Consider the following 14,000-nt stretch of genomic DNA (forward strand, 5'->3'; position numbering starts at 1 on the left):
GCCGAAACCATTCAAGGACTGAGCTTTGTACTGGGGTGACATGAGCCCAGAGACGGGGGGCACAGCGTGCTGGAGCTGGGGCAAAAGCCAGCCTTGTCGACCTCTGGGTCACACGGAGTCCGCAGAGGGTCCTTTGGTCCTCAGGATGCCCGTCCCCACTCCACTGACCACTAACTGGGCCTCCGGCCTCCTCTGTGCTTCCTTGCTGCTGTTCTGGCACACAGTCTAGACTGGCACTGATCCAACCATCCCCTTCTGGAATCTTCTCTCCCTGCTAACCCACAGTCTCTGCACCATCCCAGCATGTTGTCCATGTTGGAAGCCCTGTTCTACTGATACTGGTTTCCATGTTAACCAGGAGGTTAATATCCACAATTTTCTTTTCATGTTTACAAGACGCCGCGTACAAAATGGCCCATTTAGACAGGCGGAGAACTGAGGTCCAGAGATGCTAGCTGAGGAACTTCTCGCTCCAGCAGGGGCCAGGTGTGAACCAGGCAGGTGTGAGGCTGCCGCAGTGCAAAGCCCACCACCCCACACCCTTCCTCAAGCCCCCCCCCATCACTTTACAGTTACTGGTGACTTCCTTACGGCTCCCATAAGGAGGTGTACGATTCCACGGGTCTAGCATATTCACAGACATGTGCGAGCATCCTCTCAGTTGATTTTAGAACATTTCCATCACCTGAAAAAGAAACCGTTTCCTTTAGCTCTCACCCCCTGTATCCTCCCTGCCCGCTCACCAGCTCTGAGCAGCCGCTGTCTCTAGATATTTCCCTATTCTGGACATTTCACATAAATAGAATCGTATAATACGTGGTCTTCTGTGGCTGGCTTCTTTCACCGAGCATAATGTTCTCAAGGTTCACTCGTATTGAGCCGTATATCAGTACTGCATTCCTTTGTATGGACAAATAATGGAATAATATTTTACAGTGGAATATTATTCCATTTGCGCGCGCGTGCGTGTGTGTGTGTGTGTATGTATGTATATATATAACATTTTGTTTATTCATTCCTCAGTTGATGGACCTATTTGGGTTGTTTCTACCTTTTGGCTGTTATATGTAATGCTGTCCTAAACAGCTGTGTACAAGTTTTTGCATAGACACTTGTTTTCATTTCTTTCAGGTATATACCTAAGAATAGATATTCTGGGTCACATGGGAACTCTATGTTTAATCGTTTGAAGAACTGCCAGACTGTTTTCCCAAGGACTGCGCCATTTTACATTCTCTGTATGCGGCACGGTATGAGGGTTCTGATTTCTCCACATCTTCATCAACGCTTGTTATTATTTGGATTTTTGATCCTAGCCATCTTTGTGGGTGTGAAGTGGTATCTCACTGTGATTTCGATTTGCATCTCTCTGGTGACTCATATCGAGCATCTTTCAGGTATTTATTGGCCATTTGTGTATCTTCCCTGGACAAGCGTTGGCTAACAATGACTCTGGACCCTGGGCACCAAGCTTCAGTCTTCCCATCTGTAAAATGGGATGACCACTGCCCATGCAGCACTCTTACAAAAGACAAGATGTAGGCTGTAGAAACACTGTGACTCTGATCTGAGGACACGTGCAGTTGAGAGCTGCAGTCTCAGGAGCTACTGAAACCGGGGGTAGACAGCCCCCTGTAGCCTGGGGGTACCCATCCCTTGGCACCTCTGCCCTGCTCTCCTTCCCTTACCCCTGCACACAGGCTTTGACTGCTCCGTGGCCAGCAACACTGTAACAAAATCTGTGGCGGGTGAAGCCTTCTCATGGTAAAGCTCATTCAGGAAAGCAATTTACCAAATGAACAGCTGTTCAAATGGTGTGAGCTGGGAGATAGGTTTCTGGCTTTTCAGCATATGGTTGATGTCCTGAGTTGAATAGTGTCTCTCCCAGAAGACACTATTTTGGGTCCTAACCCCCAGTGTCTGTGAATACGACCTTATTTGGAAACAGGGTCTTTGCAGATCTAATTTGTTGAGATGAGGTCACACTGGATCAGGGTGGGCACTGGTCCAGCGACCGTTGTCCTTAGAAGAGGAAGGAAATTTGGACACAGATACACAAGAAGACGTCCACGTGACAACAGAAGCAGAGACGGGATTTATGCTGTGACAAGTCGATGATCGCCAAGCATTGCCAGCAGCTGCCACGAGTGGAAGGGGCCGAGGATGACCCTCGCCTGGAGCCTTCTGGGGGAATATGGCCCTGCCCACACCTTGACTGCAAACTTCTAGCATCCAGAGCTGTGAGGTAACACATTTCCATTGTTTTAAGCCACCCAGTGTGTGGTACTTTGTTATGGTGGCAATGGGGAACTAACACAGGTGACAATGACATCAGTAACAATGTGCAAAAGCCCTGGGGTGGAGGGGGGATTCTGCTCCACGGTGAGTCTGTGTTTGGCATTTCTATTCATATTTATGTACCGAGAATGACTCTCTACCCAGTGACACTGAATGCATAAGACCCTCATTCCATCCTCAAGTTATTGGGTTGGCCAAAACGTTCATTCGGGTTCTCCTGTAAGATGTTACAGAAAAAAACCTGAATGAACTTCTTGGCCAACCCAACAGTAAGGGAGATGGATGCGTGAATACAAACTGCAGGGCCCAGAGGTGACCCTAAGGGCTGAGGAGAGGTGAGGCTTGTTGGGAGATGCAGACTCTGGCCATACCTGCCATCCCCAGGCTCAGGGTTGCCAGGCTGCCCCCGAGGTCCTCTTCAGGTGAAAACACCTCAGAGTCTCTCCCAACTCAAATCTGTAGTCTGATTCTGGATCTTGAGGTTTAGTGATTGTGATTATTTTCTCATCCTGATCAAAAAGCTTCCAGAAGACCTTTGGATAAATTAGTTTATTTATCAAAAGCTGCATACAGCCAGCCCCGGGCTTACGACTAATCATTCCTCCTAAGTCTGTTCCCAAAGGGCCTTCCCAGCACGGGGCCAGCTGCTGAACCCAAGGAATGCGTTTTAATCCACTGCATTAAGCTTTTCCATTTTATGACATTTTAAAGTAGACGATTAGACTCAAGGTGCCTGCTGTCCAATAGTTTGGCTTTGTGTCTGGGAAACAGTTTGTGAAAATACCCCTCATTTTTGCATGTTCGTATTTCTATTGAAACCATCTGGCAACCCCAGTAAAATGAGAAGGAAAAGTCTCTGAGATGTAAGAAAAAACAAACCATGAGAAGAAATGCAGGAGCTTTATTATAATCATTATTCTTCTTGAGGTTAACCATTGATAAACTCATTCAGAAGAACATTTTGCTTTCAGTGATCTACAGATACATGCCAGATGTAGCTAAAAGGACAAGAAAAATGCACCTTGGGAAACAGCATGGCAGTCCTGGCTGCCACACTAAAAAGTATCAAGGATGCATCTTCATCTCTGCACCAGAGGGTGCAGTGGTCCACAGACTGACCTAGTGCTGCCTGCTCTCAGCATCCTTCTGAGATGCCGGCTCCAGGAGACGGCCGGGAGGAGGCTGCCCGCCCTATCTGCATCTCTAAAAGCCAGCCTCAGTTTTTAGCAACATCTCAGCGATTAAGAAGTATGAGAGGTGACTACACGGTGCCTTGAGGGTGAGACCCCGGCTGCCGCAAGTCAGTGAGATGGGAAACCAAATGTTGCCTTTAGGATGTTAAGCAGGGCCAGCTTTTTCCTTAGGAAAGGGTGAGAGCTGGGTCTGCTAGGTCTGTGTCACCTTTACCAGTCACGGACGTGGAGCTGGAAAGGGCATCAGAAAGGCTGTGGTGTGCCCACTGCTGACCCCGCGGCAAACACCATGCTGGCAAGCGTGCCAGCTGGGCTGCACCCTCTCCCAAAGCATCTGCTCCGGGAGATTTGAACATCTGAGTAAACGAGCCCATTGGCTTTTCAGAAAAGCAGAGCAGCCAATAGCCATCAGCCAGCGAGCAGTCTAAGGCAGCTCTGGGTAGGAAACCCGGGCAGAAAGCGTAGGATAATTTGAGAGGCCCAAGTGAACACGGGCCCAGGTACATGTGCCCTTGGGCAGAGGGAGTTCCTGACACTTTGACTGATGGACAAACAGGCTTTTCTAGCACAAATGGCACGTGGTAGTTCTACTTTGCCCTAGGGAGACAAAGGGCAGGTTCTCGTCTCGTCTTCCCACGTGGTCAATGCTTTTGCTCTAGTGTTCCAGAATTAGCTAGGCATCTATTCCTCCACCTGGTCAGTGATCACTCCCAGAGCTCAAGAGCAGCTCTAGAGGTGATTACTGAAAAAATGAAGGTTTGCCTTGATTTCGCAGCAAGCCTGTCTGGATGGTGGGGCAATGCAGGACTTGGGACCCACACTGAGAAACCTCATTCTGGAAGTATTCCCTTTGGGCAAATTTTTCAGCAAGATGACCCCTGGAATGAAAGAGCCGTTTCAAAGCTGTAAGCTTTTCCCTGGTTTTCCTGGGAGTGCTTGGTGTCGCCCTGTGCTGTGATCCCTCATCACACAAAGGAGAGAAATGCAGTGATGCTGTTGCCTGTTTCAAAAGTCTCCCCTGCTCAGTTTTTCTGTAATTAACGCTCTCATCTCTTTCTCTCCCCACTAGGTATTAAGACTTTATCGTCCTCTTACCGAAAAGCATGAAATGATTGAGTTTTCCCCTGACCTGATCTAACCCTCCCAAATTTGTGCCCGCTTGTTTTTAAGACCAGGGCAACTGATAAACCGGAACTGAAGCTAAACTCTGAACAATTCCATTTCACTCAAGTCTTAGCAAGTTCTGCTAACGGCACTTGTAGCGCCACAGTGATTCGCAGACAACACCTGCCAGGACTCCCTGGAAACAAGCTTTGGGGTCTGATTCTAGCTTTAGATATGGAAATTCAAGGCAAAGGAAGGGGCGCTTTGCTCTGTCTTAAATTTCCCAATGGAGCAGTGTCTTGAAGAAAATACCAGTTCTCTTTGCTGGGGAAATACCAAGTGTCGGGGAACTGAGGCCCGGCTGGTGAGGGTGCTGGGTCCTCGCCAGTCACTTGCGAGGCTGCTGGATGTGCTGTGTCCTCGGGGAAGAGTGCTTGTCTATGGAGGCGTGGGGCTTCTGGTGGGCCACCTGGGCAGCCGCCGGGGGGAAGTCCTTGTCGCCCTGGCGGGAGACATGGAAAGCACTGGCTCATCAACCGTGAACAGCTGAGTGAGTACGTGAAGCAAGACGCAAACCCAGCATCTTCTGGCTTCCCTCTGGGGACGGGGCAGGCGGGTGATGGAGTGGGGAACCTGTCGGCAGGTAGAAGCCTGTCTCCTGGGACTGCTGGGGGTCCTGAAGCTCTCTGGAGAGCCCAAGCAGGCACCAAGGCCCGTGTCCCTTCCAGAAGGTGAGAAAGCTTGCTGTCTCTGCCGCCACGCCATGGGATAAGGTACCATATGACTCACTCAGAACTAAGCTGGGTGTTGGATGGCTTTCTTCTGCTAGAACAGTTCTTGTGATTTTTTTTTAATTGAGGGGCAAGACAGAACCAAATCCAGGGTCTTAAATTCAGATTTGCTGCCACAGCTGCAAGCTGGGCCTGGAGCGCTCGTTGGGAAGGAAGCACACAGGGCAGGGCTGGAAGCTGTGAGATAAGCCAGGTTCAACCAGCCGAGTCTCAGAGAAGGTACCCGGCTGTTTTTCACGGAGGAATTGCCTTCTTGTGCATTTGTGACAGGGGCTGGGGTCCAGCCCACCCCAGGCAGGACAGAGCCATGGTGAGCTCTTGGCTGAGCTGTGGGGTGACCTCAGATTTGTGTGGGCATTTAACTTCCTCGCATGTAGTAGATGTGCCATCCATCTGTCCCAGGGTCCCTGGATGGCTGTGCTGAGCTCTCCCCAACAGTGGCATTTTCTTTACACATCATATGCTAAGGGCTCGAATGGGCTGTGAGCCACAGATCGATGGATGGAATTAGTGCACTGTCCCCCAAATGGGGACTCGCTGGGGGGAGGTCTGCGGTTACAAAACCGTTAGGTCTCACAAGAAGAGGGGGCTCTTGAAAGGCAAAGAGAGTGACCCAAACCCATCAGTTTGGTTCAGAGGGCAGCAACTATCTTCTGTAATGGGCCAGAGAGTAAATATTTTAGGCTTTTCAGGTCATACTCTCTGCACTCCGCCAGTGCAGCATGAAAGGACCGTAGATGATATACATCCATGAATAGCAAGGCTGTGTGCCACTAAAACTTCATCCATGGACACAGAAATTTAAAGTCCATGTAACTTTCACATCACGCCATATAGTTCTTATTTCAAATTTTCAACCGTTTAAAATGTAAAAACAGTCTCAGCTCACAGATCACCCTGAAACCCTTTGCCGACCCTGGTTGAGCCTAAAGAGAAGGGAGATGGGCGAGGACAGAGGAGAGGCAGCTGCACCAGCTCAGGCTCCATGTCACCACCGTCCCATCTGCCCCTGACGGGCGGATGCGCAGAAGCACGCTCCATGGACAGGGGGTGATTGATTAAGTGACCTCCAGACCTGGGTGGACAGGTGGGGCTGAATAAGGACAGGAGCAATCAGGACATCGCGGGCTGAGGCCCCAATGTGATGAAAGGGCTCTTACCCGGGCGATAACACCGGAGATGAACACGGTCGGTCTGGGTGGACTGGAAGACAAGAAGGAAAACGCATTGACCATCACGACTCACAACAGAGGCACACGTAGGTGACGAGAATGTGGAGACTGGTTTCAGGGCCGTGTGACAAACAAGGACCCTCGGGAGGGCGCGGGAAGCGGGAGCCACACCTCTTCCCGTTATTTCATCACATGGACCCGCTGGCTGCTGCACTCGGGACACTCGCAGGTCCTCCTCCTGCGGAGGCTGAGCTCAGGCAGAGAGCGGAGAACGATCGTAGCAGACAGCGGGCGCGTCACCAAAGAGCCCTCTTTCGGTTTTTGGTTAATCCTTAAACTGTAACTGTGGGCAAGCGCAGTAGTTTTGGTCTCAAGAGATATGGACCTGGGTGCTCCCCGGAGCAGGGCAGGAGCAGGGTCATGCTGGATAAATGAGAGACTCCAACCAGGGAGCTTCCTGTCCTATGGGCTGAGGGGCTACCCTTTCAGAGTCCTCGCAGAGTCCACGGCTTCCGGAAGCTTCTAACAGGGGAGATCCCAGAGCCTATGCAAAGCTCCTGGCCCCTACAGGACCCCAAGTATTAAAAACATTTGGTCCTTTGTATATATGTAGCACATCTGCTTTATCCAATCCTCCATTGATGGACACTTAGGTTGCCTCTATGTCTTGGCTATTGTAAATAGTACTGCAGTGATCACTGGGGTGCATGGGTCTTCTTGAATTATGGTTTTCTCCAGATATATATATATACAATGGAATGTTACTCAGCCATAAAAAAGAATGAAATAATGCCGTTTGCAGCAGCATGGAGGGACTTGGAGATCGTCATACTGAGTGAAGTCAGAGAAAGACAAACATCATATGATATCACTTATATGTGGAATCTAAAAAAAGGTACAAATGAACTTATCTACAAAACAGAAAGAGTCACAGATGTAGAAAACAAACTTATGGTTAGAAGCAGGTAAGGGGAGCTAGGGATAAACTGGGAGATTGGGAGTGACATATACACACTACTATACATAAAATAGATAACTAATAAGGACCTACTGTATGGCACAGGGAGCTCTACTCAATACTCTGTAATGACCTACATGGGAAAAGAATCTAAAAAAGAGTGGACATATGTATATGTAAAATTGATTCACTTTGCTGTACACCTGAAACTAACACAACATTGTAAATCAACTATAATCCAATATAAATTTAAAAAAAAAAGTAAGGTCCTTGTGAAGCTCTTGCCATTTCTTAACCTCTTTCATGGTACTTAGCTGGCCCACCCTGTCACCAATACCGAGGGGACGGAATATAGGATCAAAGCAGTACAAGTTCATCGTTGAAAAGCAACAAGCCAAGCACGTTAAAACCACTTGTAGTTCTACCACCTGGAGATAGCCACTGTTAACATGTGGGATGTGCTTCCAGCCTTTCTTTCTATGGATAGACAGATGCACTTGTTGTCTTCTTAAATTTCCGTTTTTCTTACCAAAAGAATCACCTTGTTTTGTCTGCTTTCTGCTTTCTGCACTTAGTATCTGGCGAGCTTACTTCTATGGTATTATAGACTCTTCTATGCCTTTAAAACATTAACTGCATGTGTCGTAGTTTAAAAGCATCAGAACACAGTTCCAGGTAGTACATAGGTGTGCACAACTCTGAAATGCCTCAGTCAGAGGTAAGGGGACCCGGGAGCTGTAGATGAATGCAAGGCCGGCCAGTGGGGAAAGTGAGATGCTCCCAGAAGTGGCCAGTTTTGCTTAAGGCTGGTCTTGTGGGCAGGCAGAGCGGAATCCATCCCTGATTTGCCCAGCTCGCCTTCCACCAGCTCTGTTGTTCCACCCTGCCGCAGGGGTCCTTGTTTTAGCTTTCTTTTGCTGCAGGCAAAAGTCTCAGGATTCAGAAAGTTCACTGTTTACATCCCAAAGAGTTTAACAAAAACACCCCAAATTCCCCCAAGTAATTTCTGTTACTCCATGAGGCTAAGAAACTTCAAGTCTTACTATGCAGCACAGAAATGTTCCCTATATGACGTTGGTTTTGTTTTATTCAGCTTTTGTGGTGTGGTTAACGGGGTTGGGTTTTTTTTTTTTCTTTTATTACAAATATGATTTGGCTGTGGGATCAATAGTCAGCCAGGGATGAGTAAGTTTGGCTCAAGTGTTAAGTCCCTGATGTAGTACGTTTGCATTTGTTTGGAATCCAAGGAATCTTGCTTTGACTGGTCCAAATCACCCACAGGCTGTCTCCAGGGATTTCACGGCCAAGGGTTTCGCATCTGAAGCTTGAGAACCATGCTCTAGATTCTAATATTGTAAAGGAACCAAGAAACGGCATTCCACAGCATTTCCACCAATTTAGATTCCCGCCAGCAATGCATAGGGTTCAGTTTCTCCACAAGCTCACAGCTTATTATTTTCTGGGTTTTTTTTTTTTTTTTGGATAGTAGCCATTCTAATGGGTGTGAAGTGGTATCTCACTGGGATTAAATTTAGCAACTAATTTTAAGAGTAAGCTTTTTGCAGCAAGAAATAATAAATATCAATCTGTATTGATCATTCAAGGTCTTTAGGACATAACCACCCCCCCCTGCCCCCCGCCCTGCGGCAACAAAGTTCTCTCTCCTCTAAAAAACTGAAAAGGCCATAATTGACCATAAAGACATATGGCAGCTGCCTGTGAAAAGATAACAGAAGCCTGGCCTCTCGTGCCATACGTAAGAGCGGTATCTGTTTTCACACAGCTGTTTGTCAGAGTGTGCAATGCTGGTTTTCATCAGGCTTGGCCAAAGAGCCCCAAGCTCAATGCCTTTTCCATCTACAATTAATAGCATCTCAAATTGGTAAACGATGGTCTATTACATTTATGTAGTAAAAACACTTTCTAAACTTTTTGAGACGTGGTAGCTTAAATTCACAAACTCCAGTAAAGAGTCTGCTCTCGAAGCTGTGTTTGCAAAAACACACATACTTTAAATTCCATTAGGGTTCCACGCGAAGCATATCCTACGTTTCCAAGATTCTATAAACTGTGATAGCGGCTTTGAGGATTTATTTAATCTGATGAAAATCATTCTGACAGATGTTGTTTTGAAGAAGCAACAGTACTTTCTCGCAGGAAACAGAGACAGAAAAATATCATTCCTGTCCTCCCCACATCCTCGGGCCTTTCCAGTTTTTGAAAACCATATTGATTTAAATTTAAAGAAACTGAAAACCTGATGCAATGAGGGGGGATTAGAGCGCCGGTAACCCTCCTACACATCAACTGCAACTTCACCACACCTGGCCTGTGCACACGCCAAATGTTTGATGCACCTAGGTTTCCAGTATTCACCTGTCAAGGACCACATCAAATTCTTAACGGGGTCGTTTGTCCTTAACAAAAGTTCCCTATTCTTTATTTTATAAATTTCCTTGATGAATAAGGTTTATGCCTTATTGACATTCTCAGAAAAGGCAGAAGGCAGGACAAAATGCCAGAAATGCTTAGTGAATGCGTGACCCTGTGGAAAGCAGATGCCTTCAGGACTGAGTTTTCACGGTCTCATCTTTAAATGAAAGTCCCCAGGGCTGAGAAGACTGAGTTCTTATCTTAAAAACTCTGCTGAACTCTGAAACAGCGAATACGGAAATAAATTTCAATATATTTTATTTCACTCATATCCAAAACACCATGTAGAAAAATAATTGAGATCACATTCTTTTTTCTGTCCTAAGGCTTCACAACCTGGGCTGTCAGCGCAGGCCCCGGGCGATGCGGACGTTTTCTGTCCAGCCCTGAGAGGTGTGAATCCACTGGCTGGTGAATTGGGGCTGGAAGGGGCCTAGTGGTGACCTCGTCCAGCCTTCCGCCCACGTGGAGCGCGGCCACAGCCGAGGCCTTCATGCCTCTGCAGACGAGGAGCTCGTGGCCCTCTGGGTGTCCTCATGGTGACACGGTCTCTGGCTCCCTGCCCTTCGCCCAGTGGCCCCAACCCAAGTCCACAACCTCCTCCGTGGGACAGGCCCTGCATGTTTGAGGAAGGTTAGCAGGGCTCTTTCCCAGACTCATGGGCTTGACTGCAAATTCCTTCACGACCTCAGGCCCCTCCCCGCCTCCATTCTGCTGCGGCTTCTAGGGTTTTGCCCGAGACTACAGTGGACACACTGAAGATAAGCTCCTCTGGCAGCCCAGCCTTCTGCAGGACACCCGTGTGCCTGGCCCAGGCACATGGAGGCTACCCTTCTCGGGGACTACGGAGAGCAGTTCAGCCTGGGGAAGCGATTCTGGGCGCCCCGAAGAGAATCAAAATGCTGACTGTCTTCCCTGGATTGCTGTTGATAAGCAACGTGGTCGGAGTGACTAGTGCCTGCTCCCTACGCTGGCCCACTTTCCCAGCTAGTGATATGGAGTCATTTCCCTTCTTTCCTGGAACTCCAGGGGGTTAAGCCCTTAGAAATCCTTTTTAAGGGGGGATTCCACCCTCAGAAAAGTGCAGGGCCCCTTCTTCATCTAAGAATAGGCTTCCATGAAGTGGGACGGTCGGGTGTGGGTAGGATTCCTGCTTGGCTGGTCAGCCTATGCCTTCCCAAGCATCCTGACAAGGACTGGGGTCGCTGAGTTGCCATGCAGGAATGTTTTGGGATCGGGGCGTGCACACACACACACACACACACACACACACACACACACAGAGTAATCAGTAAGACCGAGAAACCAGGCACGTCACTAATCCCATTGCAAGTAGTCAAAAGGGCAGCAGAGGCATTGCCAAGAGTTCTATTTCACAGAATCCTTTTCATGTTAGCAGTTTTGATCTGGGTTCAAGGCAGTCCACCAAGTCATCCTCTGCAAATGCTTTCTCCTCTTCATGTAAATACGCTCTGAAAGAATCAGTGGGCATTGTTTACAGGAGATGGGGACACATAGCTTTTAATGAGTTGTTTGTTCTCTATTTTCTCTGCAGGATGGGAATGATCTTAGATGGTAACAGCTACTACTTATTGATTACTTATCGTGGGCCAGGCACTGAGTTAAGGGCTTTACACAGAATTGTGATATCTAACCTTTCAACCCTACAAAGTAGAAACTGTTATCTGCATTTTACAGATGAGGGAACAGTACATCAGAAAGCTTCAGTAACTTGCCGGACAGTTGCATAGTAGATAAGTGCTCCAAGCCAGACTTGGAACAAGGGCAGCCCAGGGCATTAGCCTGATGCCCTCATTTTAGGGCTGAGAAGTGGGTCATGGAGCAGCCTCTATTTTTAGGTTCTGCCTTCTATACATGATTTAGAGATGCAGATTTTTAAAGTAAGTAATCTAAATGCAATCAGAGGATCCCTTATTCAACCAGGCAGTACAAGGTATTCAAATCTGCCTAAGCATTTACTTTCTGACTTGATAATGGATTTTTTTTTCTTGAAAACTATCATTTATGTCTGTAGCACTCAACTAGGGTACAGAGTGCTTCCACATAAATTATTAACGCAACTGATCCTCTTCAGCAGGTGTTATCCCAATTTTATGGATGGCTGGAGGAGGCTGAACCTTGTTCGTGGTCCCAGAGGCAGAGCCTGGAGGACGTGGGTCTGGAGCTCTCAGCTTCGTGTTCTTTGTTGGGTCACGGGTCCCACCATCACCCACATCTCAGCTCGCGAGCTTCAGGAACAAAGCCCAGTGAAGGCTTCAAGCTATCCGTCAAGTCAAGATGCAGTCAACACAGTCTAAGAAGGAGGCCCAGAGGAAAGGTGGCAGGTGGACGCCAGCTGAGTGTGGGTTCTGATGTCAGACCATCCTGGCTCTGCCAGTGACTGGCTGGTAGGCTGGCATTTGACCTTCTGAGGCTCAGTTTCTTCATCTGTAAAACGGGAGGCAGGGGACCCTCCCTCGCCAGGTGACTCTATGTACACATGCTCCTAGGCACATCGCAAGCACTCAGCAAATGGTAGGTGTTGCGATGAGGATGACACATCTCTAGCCCCTCCTTATGTCTCCACTGCTAATTCACAACTGGATCAGTTCTGCCTCACCTTCAGATCCCCTAGCAGTGCAGAATAACCCTGCTTATCTGGGACAGAAAAGCTCCCAAGGAAGCAAAAGGAGGGTCTGGGATACACAAAACAGCTGTCACCAAACCACGGACTTGAAGAAAAACTCTCCGGGCCCTCGATCTATTTGAGTCCTATTTTGACCTGATGGGAACGGCCTGGGCTTGGTTGTTAGTTTCCCAGCCCACTGAAGACAGGGAGAAAGCCTGAAAGCGATGAGGCCACTCGAGCTCACGGCGAGGCTGCTGCCCTGCGGTGAGAGGCTCCATCCAGACCACTAGTCCTCCCCCACCCACAGCTCCTGGTCTCAGCACAGGAAGCAAGCATGGAAGGAAGCTGGTGGGGACGCTGGCAGCGGTGGTGGGAGCACGGCGCCATCCAGGCTACATCAGGACCTGGGAGCGGTCATCACGTGACGCTCCCTCCCCGGTGAGAAAGCACACGAGCGCTCAGAAAGGGATTTTCCCCTGAGAATCTCCCTAAAAGTCAAAGCGACCTGGTGAGTCAGGGAGCACACTGTTCTCATGAACACTCAAGCCCAGAAAGCTGCGTCAGGATTTCAATTTCGTTTTCTGACAAGCAGCTAACACACTGGGGGCGGGGCGGGGGAGGTACTTCGTAGAGGGGAGTCTGGGCGGAGCCTGAGAAGGCGGAGTTTAGGCGGAGATACGTGTGTGTGAGTGTGCACACGCATGTGTAATGGGAAGGACATGATGCCACAGCACAGTGAGCTGAAGGAAGGGGCACAGTTTAATCTGCTGCCGTCAGCAGAGCGAATGGGGTCTAAGGCCCCATGGTCTGGGTCCTGCTCCCGTGACAGATTCCTGGGAAAAGGCACCTCCTTGGTGACCTTCCCCATGAAAGGACAGAGCCTCGAGGTGATCTAGAAGCAGATTCCGCGGCTATATTTGGACTTTAATACCTATGGCTTTGTGTTTTCATAGAGTTTACGGAAAAACATATTCCCACCGGGGTGATTTTAAATACATTTCCTAGTAAATAGAAGGAAAACGAAATCCTTGCTAGCCACTGTAGTTCTTGAAATATCTTTCTGCCTTGGTGTTCATTTATCTGGGTTATTAATTTTCTGGACACCAAAATAATAATTAGCATGGCTGGTGACCAGAGGGGACCCTCTCACTTGACTGCATCCATACATTTCTTCGTGTGTCATTCTTCAAAGCATGACAGTCAAGGTTGTCTCCCGCCTTCTGCCTGATTTTAGGAGCTTCGAGAACTCCCACAAGATGGCACTGCTGGTCCTCTTAGCTGGTGGCTCTTTGGCCAGCAAGGCTTTGGCTGGCTCAGCCAGGACCAGGGTAACAGGGAGCTGGGGGTCCGCAGTGGGCAGGGGCTACCTTAGGACAAGTGTGTTCCCTTCTCCCTAAGGGTTAGGTCATTGTGCAGGGAGCC

The 14,000-nt window shown here is 48.6% G+C and overlaps 1 protein-coding gene across 1 annotated transcript in view; it reads right to left on the reverse strand.

Annotated features, from left to right (window-relative positions):
- Positions 1 to 3,179: 3,179 nt before the first annotated feature.
- DAP (death associated protein) overlaps positions 3,180 to 14,000 on the reverse strand; it is a 61,819-nt gene continuing 50,998 nt past the window's right edge. The window contains exons 3-4 of the mRNA XM_022581396.2: positions 6,547 to 6,589; positions 3,180 to 5,097 (exon numbers count right to left, since the gene is read on the reverse strand). Of these exons, the coding sequence (XP_022437104.1) occupies positions 4,984 to 5,097; positions 6,547 to 6,589 (157 nt within the window). The 3' untranslated portion in view covers positions 3,180 to 4,983. The remainder of the gene's footprint in view (positions 5,098 to 6,546; positions 6,590 to 14,000) is intronic.

The sequence above is a fragment of the Delphinapterus leucas genome, chromosome 3, assembly GCF_059928025.1.
Source record: "Delphinapterus leucas isolate spDelLeu-1000000601 "Yukka" chromosome 3, BTC_Dleu_Yukka2, whole genome shotgun sequence".
In the NCBI taxonomy this organism is placed as follows: domain Eukaryota; kingdom Metazoa; phylum Chordata; class Mammalia; order Artiodactyla; family Monodontidae; genus Delphinapterus; species Delphinapterus leucas.